Below are 20,694 nucleotides of genomic sequence, written 5' to 3'. Positions count from 1 at the left end.
CTCCCATAAACATCCCCACAGGACTGAATGAAAGGCTTTCTCAAAATGTATTCAGAAGAATGTGAGTGGGCCATGTATGGTCGCCGCCTGGTCAATCGTTAAGTGTAGACGTCTGATGTTAATACATGTGGATTTCTCGTGTAGGAAGCCAGATTGATCTGGGTGCACCAGGAATGGTATAACTTTCAGTAATTGATTAGTCAGGACCTTCGTGAGTATTTTGACCTTCCTGTTAATAAGGGAGATGGGCCTATAAAAGGCACAGAGGTTGGGGGTGGGGGGGGTTTGCCTACCTTGGGAATAACTACAATGGTCGCCTGGCAGAGGTCGAAGGTCAAACGGCTGTCCTCTTTGCTACAGAGAAATAACTTGGAGATGGGCCTGTGGCCCAGCTTTTTCTACACCTCTATTGATAATTCATTGGGGCCCGGGGTTTTCCCAGTCATCACCTCCTCCGAGATGGTACCCTCCAGATTAAGCCTTTGTTCAGCCGTAAGATGTGGAAGAATGGTACCATCAAAGACATCAGTAGTCACCATCTGTTCTATTCTACGTTGGATTTGATATAAGTTCTCAAAGAAGTCCATGAATGCCACTGCAATTTTTGTACCCAGGGATCACTCGACCCAGTTCGTCCACCAACTCTTGCGTACCTGGACCCCACATACATCCTCTCGAGCCACGCTAGCATTTTCCCAGCCTCGTCTCCACTCTCATAAATACAACTGCATTTGTCCCAGTGGGCCTGTTTTTCATTATCCAATGCAATATTATGTAGATCCGCCCTTGCTGTGAGAATAGCTTTATGCGCCATGGGGGAACCAGAACCAAGGAATACCTCCTCCCATCGCTCAGCCTCTGTCTCAGCGTCAATTATGTTTTGTGAATGAGTTTTACGTTGCACTGAGATTTGAGATATCAGTTCCCCTCTCAGAACTGCCTTGTAGACTTCCCAAAGCGTTACAAGGCTATCTACAGACTCATCATTGAGATCAAAATACTCTTCAGTTTTAGCCGTGATGCACTCCACTATTCCTGGGAAACCGAGATAATAGTTATTGAAACGCTACCCCATCTTGGGTTTGGTCCTATTTCCCTTGAGTTCAAGAAGCAACAGCGACTGATCCAAGATCCTTCTTGATAGGAAGCGTGCAGAGACCACTTTGTGTGCTTCCCGATGGGGACGAAAGATATCAATTCTGGACATGGATGCGTGAACTCCAGAGTGAAATTAAAACCCTTGTCATGTGCATGTAGAGCCCACCAGGCATCGCAAAGGTCTAATGCGGATGAGAAGGTAAATATTGTGGTGTGTGCATCAGGGTTCCTCCCCCGGAGATGGTCTGGTCCAGTAGCGGGTCAATAACATCATTGTAGTCACGCCCATTTACCGAGTTTTCAGCTTGATGAGATATCAGTATGTTTTGGATATGGTTAGGAGGTTCATGGAGAGGGGAGGGGGTGCGTAGATACCCAGGATGTCCATGCTGCCACCGCCTAACTCTCCCCTGACCAGAACAATTCTACCACTGGGGTCTCGCTGTACTGAGAGGACCCTAAAGGCTAGACATTTATGTATGAGAATCAAAACGCCACGGGAACCCCTAGAGAAACCAGCATGTCAATTCGGCTGCTTAAAGAAATGGCAATCTGATCCAGCCCAAGTGTCTCGATGAGAAGGGCTACATCAGGCGAGTATCTATTCACAAGTTGTAGCACCAACCCTCGTCTCATGGGGTTACCAGGCCATGAACGTTCCATGTTATCAGCTTTATGGTCAGTGCTGTCTAAGTGCGCAGTGCCAGTCTAGTGGGGAATACGTGCCTAGAAACATTGTTTTTGTGAACTGTTTGTGGCGGGTGTGTGGTCAAGTGACCAAGTTGCACCAAATTATAATTGCAGTAACCCCAATACCCCCACCCAGAGAGAAGGCCATCAAACGAGAGAAATCTTGGAGGGAGCTATATGATCAGCCAATAAGATGCATCACCCCATCCCGGCTTAACATTTAAGGAGTAGGAAAGTCCATTTAGCAGAAATCCACGGGTCCTGCCCGGTGCCAGGGACCTTTATCCTGCAGACCAGGATGTCAGTGTCTGCTCCTCAGGTTCATCAGGAGCCGCAGCGTTGGGCCGCAAAAGAGGTATACTGTCCCCCCCAAACCCCCAGGCTCCCTTCATGCATGAATTTCCAGCCAAGGCATCCGTGAAGAATTGTGTTGTCCCATTAATGTAAATCTTGTTGAGCAGGGAAAAATAAAGCATTTTTTATTCCAAGGGCCTGGAGTTTCCTTTTGACCGAGTCAAATGATTGGCGACCCCTCTGCATTTCCATGGTGTAATCTGGGGAAAAAGCGATTTTGTTTCCATTGAAAGTGATTGGACCATTGGAGTGGGACGTCTGTAACAGGTTGTCCCCGTCAGGACAATTGAGAAAATTTAGCAACAATGGTTTGCGGTGCAGCACCCAGAACGGGCAACCCTGAGGGCGTCCGATGTGCCCTCTCCACTGAGGAAAAGTTGGAGAATTTCCTGGGTTTCAAAAAGTTTACCAGACACTTTTCCAGAAAGAGTTCCCTGCAGGGACCTTCAGCCTTCTTGGGCAGGATTGTTACTCCCTTCATCACCCTGAACTTCAACAAATATGTTTATGTAAAACAAAACTGTTTGTCCCTATCTAATTTTTCTTTATATAATGTTTACAGAACATGATGGATTTCAACAGATTCTGCTCTGTGACCAGTTGAAGGAGCTTGTTTTGGACCTTCTTAAAGATCCTGTGAGCTATGTGAGAGCAAGTGCAGTGAGCACACTGGGACAAATGACCATCATCTCCAACTCTTTGTTGCAAGGAACAGAGAGCAACAGCGATCAGGTAAATGAGTCCACCACTTCAGACCACAGATGGAATGATACAATTGGTTATATTAATATTTTGACCATAATTTATTCGAAAAACTATCTGTATGATGCATCCCAGTAATTGATGTTAGCCCCCATCAGGCAAGCACTCTGCCTATGTTACCTTTTTGTCAAAGCTGGGAATAGGTTTTTGAAGTTCTAAAAATAAGTAGTGATCCAGGCTTATACTGCTCATGCATATCCGTAACCAATCTCCCCTGGCTTCACTCCCATAAACTACTATCCACCACGCTAGTGCCTTGTTTTCCGCTGAGCAGAGAGGACCTACTCTTCTAACTGAACAGTTTTGCTGGTTATAGGGCCTTCAATTTTAGTACTGCAGGCATTCGCTTTCGTGGAATTTGATTTCCCTTGAGAGACTCCATGTGCCATGTACAAATATTTTCTCCTGATTTGGCAGCAAATCTGCTCAAAATGGCATTCCTCAAATGCCACTGTTCAAACCATGTATGACTTGCATCATGCATGCGTAACTTGTACGGTGTAGAGGGAGCTTTGCCTCAAACAAGCATTCTGGTATTAATCGGGCACATGTTAATTCACAATTTAATGTTGATCATCCTCTTGCAAAATCGCACAGTCCACTCCTAGCACAGTATCCTGGTATCTGGTAGTCAATCGGTCCTGCTCCCCACAGTATCTTAGTTCATTCAGACTGGTACTGGCTTCTTCTTAGATAATTCTTTGCCAGATCCTTCAAATTAGCTTTCTGTTCTTGATTGCACAAATATTGCCTCAAGACTAGAAAGGTATTGGTGCTGAAACTGGAAGTCCTACATTCACATCTTTTATATAAGAAGCTACACGCATTAGAAAAATAAAGGGGGAATGCTTAACAGTGCTCTTCGAGCCATCATCACTCCTTGGTCCCATCTGCAGTTCCTAGTCCCCTAATGACCTCTTTAGTACAGTTTGCAGAAGATATATTGCATGGTTTACAGAAAGAGTAGTGAAGACACCCACCACTCCCAACCGCTTACTTGTGGACCATTGTTGATCATGTCATCGCCAAGGGATCAGTGGAAAACTTGACACCAAACCGAAGTTCAGTTAGGTGTTTTTGGTTCCCAGCCATAAGGTTAGGGTCCATGTGCTCCGCCGACTGCCTTTTCCCAAACCTCCTTAGGGCCATGAAACTCAATGCTTTCCCCCATGCACTTCACTCCCTGTGGCCCGCATGTGTGCAGAGATAAGGTAATGACTGAAATCTGGTATTGTATCAAAACTCAAATTGTGGAACAAATTGCTTTGTAGTGGATGGGAGCCGTAATGTCATTGCCTGGCTATTTGACTGAGGTTCAAAGGATGAGTAGATGCTAGGGGTTCAAGTCAGAGTTACTGGTTGGTGTAAAAGGCAAAGGGTTCTCCGCTTGCTAGGTGATATCTTGCTCTATTATGTGTTCAATTCTCATGTTCAGTATTTCCTGACTCTGTGATCCTGGATTGGGCGCATTTGCTATGGTAGAGTTTTCCAGAGTTTGGCCACCATTTTGGAGGAAACTTCTGTGTCCCTCTCTAGTATAGTGTGTGGTCATGAATAGTACACAATCGCTGGATTGTAGTGTCCGCTTCGGTTGGCATTGGATGATCTTTCCTTGGATGAATTCAGCTCCATGGCCCTGAAGAGCTCTATGGGTGATGCATAGAGCTTTGAATTATATTCTTTTTTTGATCATTTTGGCCAGTTGAGAGCTCTTTGGACCCGTGTGATATGTTCCCTCTTGTACATTCTGAGTAGTAGTCCTGCTGCTCTGTCTTTGATGCGTTGAAGTTTCTTTGTTATGTAATCTGGCATACCTGGGGATTCTTAATTTAAATATTGTTATGAAGGAGGGTCCTGTGTGGGCAGGTTAGGAATGGTAATTCCCACTCTTTGAGTGAAGATGATAGAAACATTTATTTATTAGCACCTTGATTTGTGGTTCCAGAGTGTAATTCCTTTGTAAGGAACCAGAGATTCTTGATAGTTTTTGGGCAGGTGTGAGAAACCTGAAGGTGTCTCCCTAGCTAGTACCCGGGTATCTGCCATACAGGTAGCCAGGACACGACCATAGCTATTGGATCCAGTTCCTGGGGGAGGATCACCTGGATGGGGGGTCCTTGGGGAGTGGGATACCGACGGGTGAGACGCGGTATCCCACTTCTTTCAACATCTTTCCCCAGCCTATCAAATAGGATATTCCAAAACTTTCCGACACTAACACTTTTGCACAACACGAAAGACAACGGACTAACACAAGAGCCGTTTACCTGACCTGTCCCAATACAAGGGTCAGGTAATTGACCAGAATCACACACACTAGATGGCCCTTCCCTTCCCCACAGGGATAAAAGCTGGAGCACGAGAGCACAGGACCAGCAAGGCAGACTCCACAACCTCCGAGCTAACTCAGCACAGCAGTTCAAGAGGAGGAGAAGGGCGGCGCATAACAAGGGGGTGACAAGGAGAGAAGCGACCTTGCCCTTTCTGACCAAGGCCTGTGAAACCTCTGTATAAGGAATCATAAGACCGCAAACAATAGCCAGCATGTGTTGCAGCAGATGTCTATGGTACACAAGACACCCCTCTGCTGATAACCAAGCCAGGAAGAGACGCTGGTCTCTGTGGTACCAACCTTGACTCTGAGAGGAAGAAAGCCAAATGGTTCATCACAGCAGGTGAGTCGATGGGAGAGCCGATAAGAAGCCGAACTGTGTTGAACGAAAGTAACAAACGGCTAATTTGAACTTTGTAAAGGTTAAAAAGACTATTGATGAAAGAGGGGGAAAGCCACAGCAACAGAGGCTTCCGGCACCACATGGGTGCTCACACACAACTGTGGGCGAATACCCGATGGTAAAGGCTACCGTAACCAGAAGACCTTGGGAAGAGGTAAAGAGAGGTCAAAGCGGTCATACAGGGGTCTTGTAAAATCCTCTGTATCGTCGAAAGTCTTTGACAGACAGATGATTATGAAAGAAAGGAAAATGAATCCTGCTTAGTGAAATTAGGGCATGAACAGTGTTACAAAGGTTGGCAAGAGTGAACCCGAAGGAGGGATTCTAACAAGAAGGAACAAAGTCTCAAGTCCCATGAGCATTGTGTTGACAGGAGTGAACCCGATGGAGGGAGGCTAACGTCAAAAGGGATACAAGTCCGAAGGAGGGAGATCCAGGGGTGGAAAGTCATCAACCAAAGTTCATTGCAAAAATAATGGCTTTAATTGATTTTGTTGAATACGACCTTTGAGGTGTCTGCGCCCGGAAGTGGGGGACCCAGGGGTGAAGCCATCGCCCAAAGCCATACGTGGAATAGACCTCTGTGTTTGTTGAAAATATCAGGCCCTCGAAGGCAAGAGACTTTTGTTAAGAGACTTAACCATCGAAGAACCTGATAGCTGGAACAGAACTGTCGATTCGTGCTCAGGAGATCCATCTTGTCCCGTGCTCAAAACGTGGGGAAGGGAGTCCCCTGGCAATGACATCTTGACTTATTATTTGTGAACACTTCTTTATTGAAAACCCTATCCCACACTCTTTCTGTAGTTAGTTGTAAGGAATTGGCAATAGTTTATTTTTAGTATAGGCCTTTTTACTTTGACAAAGATGCCACACAGACTGCCTTATTTTCATTTGATGGTCAAAGCTTGCTCCCATCTTAGATTTAGGTTAGGCGTTTTACTAAACTGCATTTTCAGTTTAATGAACACCCTTGAACTGTGATCACTTGTGTCTGTCTTTACTGTTGCCACCATGAGTTCCTTACGCAGGTCCCCATGACCGTAGGTGAAGGTAATGGTGCTTCTAGCATGTCATTGGGTAAAACGATCATGATTCTGTTTTGTCCTGGCTGTGTTTTAAGTTGTTAATCATCATAAATGTGATCATTTCAGCATAGTACTTGATGAGGCTGGTGTTAGCGTCATTGTTGTTGGTCATTTGGAGATTACTTGTGTGTTGTCCGCATATTTGTAGCAGTGGCACCTGTGTTTTTTTTAATGAACCTCATAAGTTGTGCTATGTATATATTAAAAAAAGGGGTGATGGGCTAGGTCCTTGTAGAACAACCAACATTATTTTGCATGGGTTGGAGTTGAATGGGGTCAGCTAGGTGCTTTCTATTTTATCTGTGAGAAAAGACAATGCACCATATCATATTGTGTGTGCCTGTGAGTTCGCCCACTTCAAGAGTCCTTATTAAAGATCTGTGGTTGGCGATGGCAGAAGTCACTGACATGTCAAAGCGTCCAATCCGAGGTGATGCTGGCAATTTTATGGTCTTCCCAAATGGATGCACATGCTTATTAGTCCATTTCCTAAGTTGATCTGATTACTACTTGTGCATGATCCAGAATTTTGTTGGGCTTTGCATGTTCCACTATTTTGCTGATTACTTAACACTCCAGAAGTTTAGCTGTGTATGGAATAATGTAGATTGGTCAGTAGTTAGTGGGAACACCCAGATTTCCGGTGGTATTTGTTAAGTATGAACATCCGGACAACCGCAAGTTAAAGGAACTGTTTATTTTAAGTTATATTTATAATGAAAGGACCTGCAGCTGCATAACACTACAACCAGGCACATAAGAAAGCAGCAACAGATTCACTTGGAATGCCAACAAAAGTAAACAGCAGCATCATAGCAAAATGTAATATTCTCTTACAGTATGACATACCTCCATTCCAGGCTACATCGAATAGACAGGGCTGTATTCTTTCCATGGCAATACTTGCTTTCCATTGTTATTGAACACAACATTTAACTTGCTTATATTTCTATATCTTGAACCTACATCTTAATTGACATATATACATGTCTCATAAAAGCTACACCATAACACATCTCCCTCCTTTATTTTATTCCAAAAACAACATCCACCCCTTTTCACAAAAGCAACACGGTTCAAGTTCCACACTTGTTCTCCCACTACCCGAATCGCTCCACGCAGCACAGCAATTACCTTTACAGGATCGGAATATAGTGCTTCTCCTCTCTTCAACACCTCTTTCTTTATCCTCCCCATGTCTCCACATTCAATTCTCAAAGTTTTCTTCCCTCTCCTTGCATTCTCACGCGCTACCCATTCCTTCCTTTTCTTTTTCAAATCTTTGCTCACACCATCTACCACATAATCACTTTCTCTGCTTCTTCCCAACCATGGAGGACTGACCACCGTGTTTGGCTTACGTCCTCTCATTAACTCGAAAGGGGTTATTCCCGTAAATGAATGAGGTGACATGCTCAGACCAAAAATCCTGCCCTGGATTGCAACTTTTCTATCACATCCTGTTTCAGTTGCCATCCTAATACTTTCCATGATACATCTATTCATTCTTTCCACACACCCATTTGTTTCCGGGTGATATAACGCAGGTCTCTTGTGTTTGATTTCAGCCTCTTTGACATATTTTGCAAAACATCCACCAACAAATCGAGGACCATTGTCAGTCCGAATGCTTCCAGGGACACCTTCCCTAGCAAATATCTGCTGTAACCCCTTTACTAAGGCCTCTCCGGTGGTTTCCCTTACTATACTAAACTCACACCAGCGCGAAAATAGATCAACTAGAACAAATATAAATTTTCCTCTTCCATACCCTAAATCAACTGGGCCCAGGATATCCACTGCCACATCTCTCCAAACTCCACCTGGTACGTCTACCTCTACAAGGGGTTGTTGTCTAGCCACTTCTCCTTTTCCAATCTTAGTACACGTAGGACACTCAGCCAGTCTTCTTTCTATGTCCCCATCAAATCCAGGCCACCAATAATCGTTACAGAAAACACTTTTTGTTCTGCTAATGCCAATGTGTCCTACATGAGCTAAATCAGTAATTCTGTTTCGTAACATTTTGGGAACCACAGCACGCTCCCATCTGAATAAAATACCACCTACCACACTTAGTTCATTCCTGACCTCCCAAAATGGGACGGTATCTTCTTTCAATTCTGTTTTCTTGGGCCACTCACCCAAATCCACATATGTAATAGCCAACTTTAAACACTCGCCCTTGTCCATTTCCTCCAACCATTCTTCCTTGGACACTATGCCCTCAGTATTAATGAAAACCATTCCATATTCTCACCATATGAATCATTTTCATTCTCTTGTTTCCTTAACCCTGACAAACTATCTGCTAGTATGTTTTCTTTACCCGGAATTACTTTAACCACGAAACTGTGACATTGCATGCGGGTAATCCATCCGGCAACCCTCCTGGACACCTTATCTAGGCCTTTATTCTCTAAAATTTCTTTAAGTGGTTTATGATCAGTGCACAACATAAAACATGTTCTCCATATAAAATTTCTGAATTTCTCCATGGCCCAATAACAGGCTAAAGCCTCTTTTTCAAGGAGAGAATACCTAAATTCAGCTCCTCTTCACCCCCGAGATGCATAATCTCTTCCTTTCCCTGATCATCCACTTGAGACAACACTGCACCAATCCCCATTTCGGATGCATCAACAGTGACTTTACTCTGTCGGTACGTAGCAAACTGTCCTAATGGTTGTGCTAAATCTATTTCCTTCTTCAATCTGACAAATTCACTCTCACATTTGGATGACCAGACAAACTCACTTCCTTTCTTCAGCAGTTTTATCAATTCAGTCACCTTACTAGCATAGTTGTGTACAAACTTCTGATAAAATTCAGTCATCCCTAGGAATGATCTCAATTGTGCTTTGTCCTCTGGGCTTTTGATATCTTTTATGGCACTTACCAAACTTTCTTTTGGCTTTAAACCATCTGCCGATATTTCATGGCCTAAATATTCAACTTTAGAAACACCAAACTTGCATTTTCCTTCCCTTAACACTATGTCATTCTTTTCAAATATCTCCAAAACTCTATGCAGTGTTTTATTGTGTTCCTCTTCACTCTTCTCACAAATCAAAACATCATCCTGAAAACAATATACACCTCTGATTTTTCCAACTAATCTGTCCAAAACCTTTTGAAAAACTGCAGCAGCGGATACAAGTCCAAAAGGCATGCGTTTAAACTTGAAAACTCCCTCATGGGTGACAAATGCTGTGGGCTTTCTGCATTGTTCGTCCAATTCTACTTGATGGTAAGCAGAAGCCATGTCTAATTTCGAAAATACCTTTCCTTTCCCAATTCTCGAAAGCATCTCTGACCGATTAGGTAGAGGATGGCGATCTAGCAACACACACTTATTGAGTTGACGTAAGTCTACACACAAGCGGAGCTCACCTGAGCTTTTCTTAACTACCACTAGTGGAGAAGTCCAGTCTACCCCTGCTGTTCTTTCAATAACACCTAGTTTCAACAATTTCGCCAGCTCCTCTTTAACTCCTTCTCTAATTGCCAAAGGTACTGGCCTCAATTTCGCAACCACAGGGATACTCCCTTTTCTTAACAAGATTTGATGCTGTATACCTCTAATCTTTCCAATGCCCTCTCTAAATACTTTGGGGTGTTTACTAATGATTGATTTGTTCACTTGCAACACTTGTTCAGGACTATTGGGATCTAACTTGATCTTCAATTTCTTTTGTTCCCTCCACCCCAGTAGAGTAAGACCTCTTTTGGTTACATACATTTTCCCTTCACATTCCCTGTCTTTAAATTGAAAGCGACTCCTACTATAGCCTAAGAGATCAATGGGGTCCTGATTGTAGCCACCAGGCCTAATATCAGGTTTAAAAAGTCCTCGTACATCCCATTTCACTACTCACACTTCCTTGGACATGAGTGTTATTTTTCATCCTGAATCTGCCATCATCCATACTTCTTTACCATCCACTTTAACACTCGCATAAGGACGCTCACATTCATCATCTTCATTATCCACATCATCAACAGCGTTAATGGTATCAGTGATGGTGTTAACAATAACATTATTCACTGGAAATGCATTCTCATCAGAAGACCTCTGTCCCTCATCTTCAGTAACATATAGGACTTTCTTTTGAGTGTGTTGATAGTTTTTGAAACAATTTGCAAAATGTCCCTTCCTCTTGCATTTCGAACAGGTTGCTCTTCTACCAGGACAAACTACTGAGGCAGCGAAGTGTGAACTACTGGCAAGCGTTCATCCTTTTCTCCTTTCTCTCCCTTCTGACTGTAGTTCTTCAACTCTGTTCCTCCTCGATAAGACTGTTTTTCCTTATCTTTGAATTTCTTTTTATTCTTGTGTTCATTTACATTCAATGTCTCTTGCTTCACCTCTTTTGTATCTCTCTTTGCCAGCTTAGCAATGCATGCCAAAGAATGTTCAACTCTTTTAGCAATGGTTATTACTTCATCCAACGTGGGCTCATCTTTGAGCCATGACTCCTCACGTATGTGATCAGAGTTGCAGTGAGTCATGAATTGGTCACGCAGATGCTCATCATATGCTCCAAGAAACTTGCATGAGGATGCTAAGTGTCGGAGTGCAGTTATGTATTCTTCAACTGATTCACCAGACTCATGTACTCTCATGCGAAAGTTATACCTTACCAGTATAGTGCTTGTCCTCGGGTTAAAATGCAAATCCAACTTCGCAAATGCACTTTCCAGATCAGAGATGTTGTCGCCCTCACCATCACTTGCAACCTGTGGCAAAGTCTCAAAAATTCTCTCTCCTTCATAACCTAAGTGGTGCATTAAAAGAGCAAGTTTTCTGTCATTGGAAAACGAATTTCCACCAGCTGCTTTCAAATAGTGCATGAAACCCTTCTTCCACTGTGCCCATTTGATTTTTATTGGTCCTGGAGTGGCCATAAACATGGGTGGGCCACTAAGATTCGACATAGCCATGGTGCTATTTGTGAATTATCACTTGTTATGGTGCAGGTAAAACTTCTCCCACTTCTCAACTTAAGTTTCTTGTTGCAGCTATTTATTCCACTATAGATTGATGCCTGTGATCACTGAGAACACCTCTCCCTGAGCAAACACATAGGACAATGTTCTGCTTCAGGTCTTAGGTCCCAGGTCAATTCAGGTTTCAATTGAGCACAATGCAGGCAATATTGCGGGTGCTGCCTTCTGATGAGTTTCTGAAGATGTAGCCACCAGCTCAAACCCCTAATGCAATAATGTACTTTTTCTGACAGTACTTGTTTGTTGGCTGTGTCAGCAACGTGCCTGCTTCTCAACATTTCTCTATGTAACAATACATCTTCTTAACTGTACTTGCTTGCACACTGTTGGCTGTGTCTGCACCGTGCCTGCTTCCAAAACCTTTTCTATGCACTTCCTTATTGCTTAGAAATATCTTCCCGCTCCTATTTGTAACTCAAAATATGTCTCTTCAATGTCTCACGCTCCACATGGAACATATGTCTATTTAATGTCTCTTTCTCTTGTGGCTGGTTCCCCCCTTTTTCCTACATGTCCTCACATGTGTTCTCAATGTTCACCCCTCCACACTTCTCATTCCAAATCAGTCTATTGCTTTTCTTCGCTTTGCTTATTGTGCTAAGGCACAGAGAGTAAATGAGAGGGGAAACCACTTACCAGGCCGCTACAAACGTTCAAAGAACGGAGCGGCTGCTCACCAGTGTGCAGAGGAGGTCCTGACTTGGTTTAGGTTGGCTGGGGGCAGTGGTCTCTCTTCTTTTGCTGCTCCCCCACCACAGCTTTACTCTGCTTCTGCATCAGGTTCTTGAAAATCCTTGTAGCCAATGTTGAGTATGAACATCCAGACAACCGCAAGTTAAAGGAACTGTTTATTTTAAGGTATATTTATAATGAAAGGACCTCCAGCTGCATAACACTACAACCAGGCACATAAGAAAGCATCATAGCAAAATGGAATGTTCTCTTACAGTATGACATACCTCCATTCCAGGCTACATTGAATAGACAGGGCTGTATTCTTTCCATGGCAATACTTGCTTTCCATTGTTATTGAACACAACATTTAACTTGCTTATATTTCTATATCTTGAACCTACATCTTAATTGACATATATATATATAGGTCTCATAAAAGCTACACCATAACAGTATTTTTGCAGAGTGGTTTGAAGTAGGCCATTTGAAAGAGACCGGTACAATTCTTGTTTTCAGTGAAGAGTTCATCAGTTTGCAAAAGTATAGTGAGCACTGGAGTTTCTTTGGCGAGGATCGCTTTTTAGATGTTTGTGGAGCTCTGCTGAGGATCCTGCCTTGCTACTTTTGTTTGAATTGGTTGAGTAATAGAGTTGTGACTATGCTGTTACAAGAAATGTCATCATTTATGCAAGTCCAGTTGAGTCTATGTCTTGCTGGATGTTTTTCAATTCATTTTGGAAGTGATTGGTTGAATCATATAAGTTCTAGGCTGATATGGTATTGGTGTTTTTTGCTGCCGGAGGTCAGGTTTCTCATTTCCTTGATGTTTTTAAATGCTTCTTTTTCTGGCTGTATTGCCGTTCTGATTTATTTTTATGTACTGTAGTTTCTTGGCCTGCAATATTGCTGCTTTGTAGTGTCATAACTGTTGCTGATGTGATGCCTTGTCTTGCTAGTTTCCAAGCTTGTTCTAGTTTCTGGCTTGTTTTATTCAGTGTCCGTTGTTGAGGAGTTTGTTGCTGTCTTTTTCTGAAAGGGTGATAATCCTTAATGGTGTAAGGATGTCTAGTTCTTCTGGTATACGCTTTTGGAGTTTCTGTATATTTTCCTCCGGGATTGAGAAGTCTAATTGTTGCAGATGTGGCTTTGTGTCCTTCATTTCTGTTCCAAGTTACTCTAGGTTGCATGTCTTCAGCTTCCCCTAGTGATGGTTGGTTGTTTTTGTGAGCCGGGAGTGTGCGATGTGGTGCATTGATAACAAAAAATAAAATGAGGCTCTCACTCCAAAGGTACCATGAGGTGTGCCACCTCCCCTTCTCTTCTGCTGCTTCTTTTTCCCACTTCCTCTTCACATCTTTCTTTCAACTTTCTCTTCTCTTACTCCTCCTCTCTGTTCTCCTCCCCATCTGCTGTCCCTCTACTTCCCTCCTTCTCACAGCTCTCTCGTCACTCGTCCTCCTATGCTCCACTCTTCCACCTAAAGAACTTCAGGCTAAGACTGACCTATCATATAAAAGTAGCAAAATAAGTAGGTGAGAGCCTGTAAGGGAGTAAAAGAAATATAGAGAGTCAGAAAGAGGTAGAGCAATTAGGAAAATGTGGGAATAAAAGAGACAAAAGTAGCTATGCAAAAGATTTCTGATGGAGAGAATCAAAAAGAAAGAAGGGAGTGGAAAAAGAGGAAGGAATAAAAGAGAAAATAGAGAGTGATGGGGTTAGGAGAAAGGACAAAAAGTATAGAGAAACAGACATAGTAATAAATATAAGAAAAATGTAGGCGTAGTGAAAGAAGAAATTAGGGAAGTGAAAAAGGGATAAGCATTGCCAAAAGGCAATAGTTTTGGTTCTTGTATAGGTATTAGAAATGTGGCTGTTACTGCTATCATATGGCTAGTTACTTACACCATGTGTAAGCTGTTGCCATTTTATGGGCAAGTATTACCATAATTTGCCAAGTACTACAACACTGATGCCAGGACCCTATTTATTCATTTTTTTCAGATGTTTTACCATCTTTTTCACTGAGAAGTCCACATCGCATTATGAATGCGAATTGCAAATGTGTACAGGAGAGGGGCCATAAACCTCTTGGGCTGTGCAAGTCTCCTGGCTGTGTGGGCTTTACATGTTGGTCGACCTGTGGCCATGATCATGGTTCCAGCTTGCCTCTGCATGCAAGGGCAGTTGCAGTTTCCATAACTAGATATGATTTGTGAATCGTGTCTAAATTCAAAATGGAATCCGCATCGAAAGAGAAAGCCTGTGAAGACTTCCCCAAAAGTTGAATTTTGCATCTCCCAGTGATTGGGATACTAACAAACTTTTTAATTGATGCACCCTTGTGATTGGCAGCAGAGTTTGCCCTCAGCCCCCCAAAGTTCCACTCTAATTGAGAGTCTGCATCCTTACTTTATTCTATCCAGAAAATAATCTTGAAGCACAGAATAATGTGCCAACCTGAACGGAAAAAGGAAGAGAGGTTTGCTGGCCCCCAAACCCTTCTAAAACCTGATCTGTTATCTGCGTCACTGGACTATTACCAAGTGGAAGGAACCGAGGAACTAAGAATCTATCCCTTGACTCTGTGGGCTCAGTTGGGTTGAAAGCTTGAAGGGTCTCATGATAGCAAGGAAATTTGGTGTCCCAACCATGGCACGTGATGCATATGGTTATGACTCAAAATCAAGCACAGAAACAGCAAAGGAAGAAGGCAAAAGTAATGTTGAAATGTAAGGAGTGCATCTCTAATCTGAACTACTTTAGCTGGACACAGTTTGCACCTCCTGGTACCTGACACATTCCATCAGCTAATCGGACAGCAGCGCTGTTCCCCAGCCTCAGCAGTGTATACCTTCTCCAATATAGTATATTAACCAGTGGCTCTACAACAGTCTAACTTGCATGAAGATCCTCTTTGCTATCGGACCTAACACTGCCACAAACCGAGTCTGGGAATTGCCACCATTGGCCATAAACTTTGTGAGGACCTGAGGCGTTGACCACTAGTGTTTGGATTCAGCTGAAGATATGCAACCACAGAATTCCCAATATTCATTCTGTCTTTGAAAAGGCGCTTGAGTGCTACCAAGCTCACCTCTTAGCTTTAGCATTGGGCCCGTTTACAAATGTGGGCTTTATACCATTACAGGGCACATGTTACAGGCTTGTCCTGCTCCCCCACGACACCTCAGGCCCTCAGGCACAAATAATACACAGGCGACCAAAAGTAGAGAGAAATGGCCTGTAATGCAAAACACATCAGTGCATGGGAGGGCTGCTTACTGCTCTACCCCTACCCCCACCCCCACCCTGACTTATAGCTGTCATATTTGCGAGTCAGCCTCTGGCCTTGGGGATTTGATCCAGCAGTGCCCTCAGCTGTGTACTTATCGGGAAGGGCTCATGAACTGGCCCGGCAGCCTGAGGCATCATGCATTCCACAGCTCAGCTCTGCGACCACGCTTGGCACAGGTTTTCAGCTGTAGGCAAGTCTCATTGCATCAGATGGGCCTCAAAGAAACCAAAAGAAAATGCAGTATCAGAGTTGGTAACATGCCCAATTTATTTCCTCTATTCAAGGGGGCAAGTCCTAAAAAAAAAAAAGAAGTGAGGGAACTCATTGGCATAGCCAACGGGAAGTGGCATTGTCGGAAGTGACAGCTGTTTGCTTGTTAAGGGGATCTACACAAATCTGGCAACAATAAGACTGCATTTTCTGTGTGCATCCAAGCCAGAGAAAACATCAGTTGACACAGACTCTGTTCTGTTTGACCCAAACCCCCCAAAAAGGCTTTATGCAGCAGGAATTGGGACTATGGCAATTAATACAGGTCAGCAGACAAAAAGATTCACCCAAGAGAACAAAAATACCTAGCATTATTTTTGTTTGTATTTTTATTGAATTTCTATCGAGCTTAACGCCCAAGCGCTGTACAGAGTAACCAACTGTACAATTTACATGAACAGATGATCAGAAAACCAAAGATCAACAAGTAAGGAGATATGTTTTTAAACAGGACTTGAAAAGATGAAATAGAAAGAAAAGGAAGATAATTCCAGGTCTAGGGGCAAGAAGAGGAAATGAACGGAAACGTGATGGGGCAAGAAAAACCGCTAACAAAAAGAGATTCAGAACAAAGTGAGCAAGCTGTAGAATGAAAAGGAACTAACGAAGAAAGCTAAGGAGCGAGGCCCTAAAGGCACTTAACAACAATACAAAGAAAAATCAAAAGTAGATGATTTTCAAAGGAAAGCCAATGCAAGGAGTGGAGAGCAGAAGTTATTGAATCTCGAGGAGCAAGAGTACAGAGAACCTGAATAGAAGAATGATACATGGAATGAAGAGAGGCAAGATGAGATGCAGGAAGACCAAAAAGAAGAGAAGAACAGATGAACAGACCAGATAAAGGTTAAAGAGATGAGAAGCTTAGCGAAAGGGAAGAAACCAATGAGCTTTTTAAATAACAGAGTTGGTAGTGACAGGAACGAGAAATACAGGATATAAGCAAAGAAAGATAGCAGAGAAAACTAGTACAGAATCAAAAATAACTACAAGATTACGAGCTGAATTAACTATTAACAAAGTTACATATTTTCATGCAGTTGTCACATTTGGCAGTGCATCCTGTTTTATTGAATGTACACAAAATCCAAGTTTAATAGTCTTCAAATGCACTCATTTCTCCTCATCAGGGAGTTTTGCAAGGCGACAAATGCTGGCATCCAAGAACCCCCACACATCTGCATACCTTTTGGTATAGTGGGTTGCCGGATCTGCTTTGCGTGACTCGTTATCTGCATTGCGATGTGAAGACATCCACCTGCTCACATATGGCAGAGGATTCCAAAGTGGCAGAGGAGGGCCCATGAGGTTTATAAACATTAAGGAGAAGAGACAGGTAATGCTAAGAGTATTCCTTACAGGTGACGGGATCAAGCTCATTGTCCTGAACCCCTACAGTCACCAGATGTTACTGGCAGGGTGTTTAATGCCCTGCGGATGGGTTGCAGCTGTTTGGGAACTTCATCCCCACCGGTGCCCATGTAGTCTTGGAAACCTGCACCTATAGATTTGTAATTCAGCGAAAATCTCCTGCACAGGATTTCCAGCTCTCAAGCCACGGACTGTCTATGTTGCTGGGCTAATTCTGAAAATTAACATCTATCTGGGCAACAAGTGCCTCAAATTCATCAGCCCAAGGACTATTGGTTGACCTATTATTTGCAGTCATGGCAAATAATCGTGAACGTAAATTGTCTGCGAAATTGTGGTAAAATTGGGGCAGATTTATTCTGACCTGTCCTCTTGACTCCTCCCAGTTGATAGTCACCCCTCTAAAGGACCCTTTTGCAAGTCCTCAGGGACTTATCATCCAGGTGGCCAGGACACGGCCATGGCTTTTGAATCCAGTTCCTGGGGGCCGACCAGTGCGGTGGGATCACCTAGATGAGGGTTTTTTGGGGAGTGGGAATGAGATAGCCGATTGTGAGACGCGGTATTCCCCCTGAATTTGTTTATCCAACCCATCCTATGTTTTAGGATGCTCCGAGATCCCCACTCCCCCCACACCCTTTTTACACAAAAACTGGGCCAAGGAAGAGGGTGAGTGAGAGTAACTACAATAACTTTCACACATCGTACTGGACGTGTCCCGCTAATCGGGTCAGGAAAAGTCAGGCACTTGATTCTAAGTGCATACACCTGATACCAATTAGGTCTTCTCACACGAATAAAAGGCAGAACCCAAAGACACACTCTGAACAAGGCGAAACACGAGTACGAGCAGAACTTCCGGGACAAGGGCACACCTACTGGAGCAGAGCAACAGTCCAAGGGACGAGAGCAGCGGGCCGAAAAACCCCAAGGATTCCCTAATGGAGGTTGTTGACACTGACAGACAGCGAAAGACACATGGAGAAGGCAAGATCCCACAAGTGAAGATTGCATTGTGTTCCAAGGACGCCAGCGACCCTTACGGGTGAACGGTGAAGTTGGGGAGGCGAGGCCAAGCCTGTGGTACTGTTAGGAAAGATTTCTCTTAGGTGCACTTTTCCGTCCATTTGTGAACCCCCCAAACTTTTTGCTTTTGTTTAGCTTCCCTCACCTGACTTTTTCCAGTGGAGCACAGCCTTCAGCTGCACTCCTCTGGGCTTTCGCTCATTTGTAAACTGACAGATCCTTCAGGCTGTCAGTACTGGAAAACTGTTTCCCTTAGTATTCGACTATGTTGCCATTTCTAGGTAAATTTATATTTATGTGCCAAGTACCTTTTGTACAAGTGTGCCTAGGATGAACTGGTGGCAGCAGTTTACTTTTAAATTATTTTGACTCTGTTTTTATGGCCCATACTGCATTTTCTGTGTTTGGCCCAAGCCTATGGCCAGTGCCGAAAATGGCCATGACACAAAGGCCCTCATTACGAGATCGCCAGTAGGAAATCCACAATAACGGCATGCCGTAGCTACCGATACCGGCATGCCTTGAGTTCGGAATCAATGTCTGATTCCGAGCATGACTTGCCGTAACAAACGGCATGCCGGTAACGGCAGCGCCGGCATACCGCTAAAGCATCCAAAAACCCACACAACGGCACCATCAATGCCCTTGCCGCCGGCACTGCCATCACCAACCTGCAAATACTGGCACCGGTATACCGGTACCGGAAACTACGTCATCGCGCCTGAACGGGAAATGCACCGGCGGCCATCTTTAAAAACACAATCCACTGCAATCCTCCAAACATAGGAGTCAAACACAGGAGCTGGAAGTTGAAGACCACAAATGGACATGTCTGCTACCCGGGGGGAACTTTCGCCGCCGCAAACCTAGGTTAAGTGAGCCGGAATTAAAGCTGCTTGCTAACACCCTCGTAGACAACTCTGACAAGGTATTTGGAGTGGACCTGCGCAGGCCTGCGCAGCTGCGCAAAAAGGAGATCTGGACCGAAGTGGCCAACAAGGTCTCAGTGGTAGGCACTGCGCACAGGACCATAAGGGACTGCCGCAAATGCTGGGATGACCTGCGTCTCAGAGTGCAAAGCCTATAGTCTGCTGAGCGCAGCCAGGGGCAATCCACTGGTGGTGGACCACATTCTCCCCTCAAACTCCACCCCTGGGAGGAAAGATGTGCCTCCATCCTGAACATGGCCAGCATCGAGGGTGTGGGTGACGCTGAGCATGGAGCCACAACATCTGGAGATTCAGGTGAGTGTCCATTACTAACATCCCATAGCCACTCCGTCCCCTGATTGCCAATAGTGCCATGTGCATGACTGTAACCGGATATCTGCTGCCCTGCAAAACACTGACCAGACCCTCAAAACAATACATCTTCCCACCCTGGAGACTGTCCACAAGCACCACAGGCACACAACACATGTCCCATGCCATGCAGATAGACCCACCGTCTGCTTGCGTCAACACACTCCACCGAGGCCAACATGGCCCCTGTGCCAGTTGTCAGCAGGGCACCAACAACACCTGCCACAATGCATGCACCATTGCAAACATCCCAATGTGCCCATCCAGTGTCTCCTCTGTAGCTGACGACACCCCAATGACCCTACCTGCACACGCATACCCCCACTCCCTCACATGCCGACTACACAAATGCACAGACCAGAGTTGCATATACCCGACATCCATGGCCGAACACAATAACCCATCCCACATACCAAATCGTGTACACATCATGATGTAGCAACACTGCTCCACCCCTGCACATGTGGGCTGCTACACACTGCCCCCACCATGAATCAAAGAATGCACAGCACTGTAAACTGAACTAAGTGTGATGACTGTTGCATGGTTCATAGCACATCAATGAAGTACCCCTAAATTGTCACCCACAGGCACCTCATCCGGCAGCGAAGGAGAACTCGCAACTACCCCAACCACCACTGTACGTCAGCACAGCCACAAAAAGATTGCAAGCAGCCAGGCACCAGCACGAACACGGCACATTATAACGCTGCCAGTCGAGTCAGCAAGTGTTACGCCCAGTCCTTCGATGCCCTTCGACACATGGCAGCCCCTTGCACCGGTCTTTGAGGCTGACATGTCCGATGGGTCCCCAACCACCAGCTTCAAAGAGGTGGCGGAAGTAGGCCTTTCACTACAGTGCTTGGCAGTGGGAACCTGTTGTTGAAGGGATGTTGTTGGCATTTCTCATACGACATTGGACGTTTTTTTTCACTTTGTGGGGTGGGTGAGTGCAAATGGGTGTTAAAGGGGAAGGGTGTTTTGGGGAAGTTTTGGAGGTTTAGTTGTTATTGGGAGTTGTA

At 44.3% G+C, this 20,694-nt stretch overlaps 1 protein-coding gene across 3 annotated transcripts in view; it reads left to right on the top strand.

Moving 5' to 3' along the window:
• Window positions 1-20,694, top strand: part of BRAT1 (BRCA1 associated ATM activator 1) — a 437,354-nt gene that overhangs the window by 373,190 nt on the left and 43,470 nt on the right. For all 3 annotated transcript variants that reach the window (XM_069647597.1, XM_069647599.1, XM_069647598.1), the window contains one exon: window positions 2,705-2,874. In XM_069647597.1, the coding sequence (XP_069503698.1) occupies window positions 2,705-2,874 (170 nt within the window). The remainder of the gene's footprint in view (window positions 1-2,704; window positions 2,875-20,694) is intronic.

The sequence above is a fragment of the Ambystoma mexicanum genome, chromosome 2q, assembly GCF_040938575.1.
Source record: "Ambystoma mexicanum isolate Mex_15411 chromosome 2q, UKY_AmexF1_1, whole genome shotgun sequence".
Lineage (NCBI taxonomy): Eukaryota > Metazoa > Chordata > Amphibia > Caudata > Ambystomatidae > Ambystoma > Ambystoma mexicanum.
This window is presented reverse-complemented; position numbering and strand designations above follow the sequence as displayed.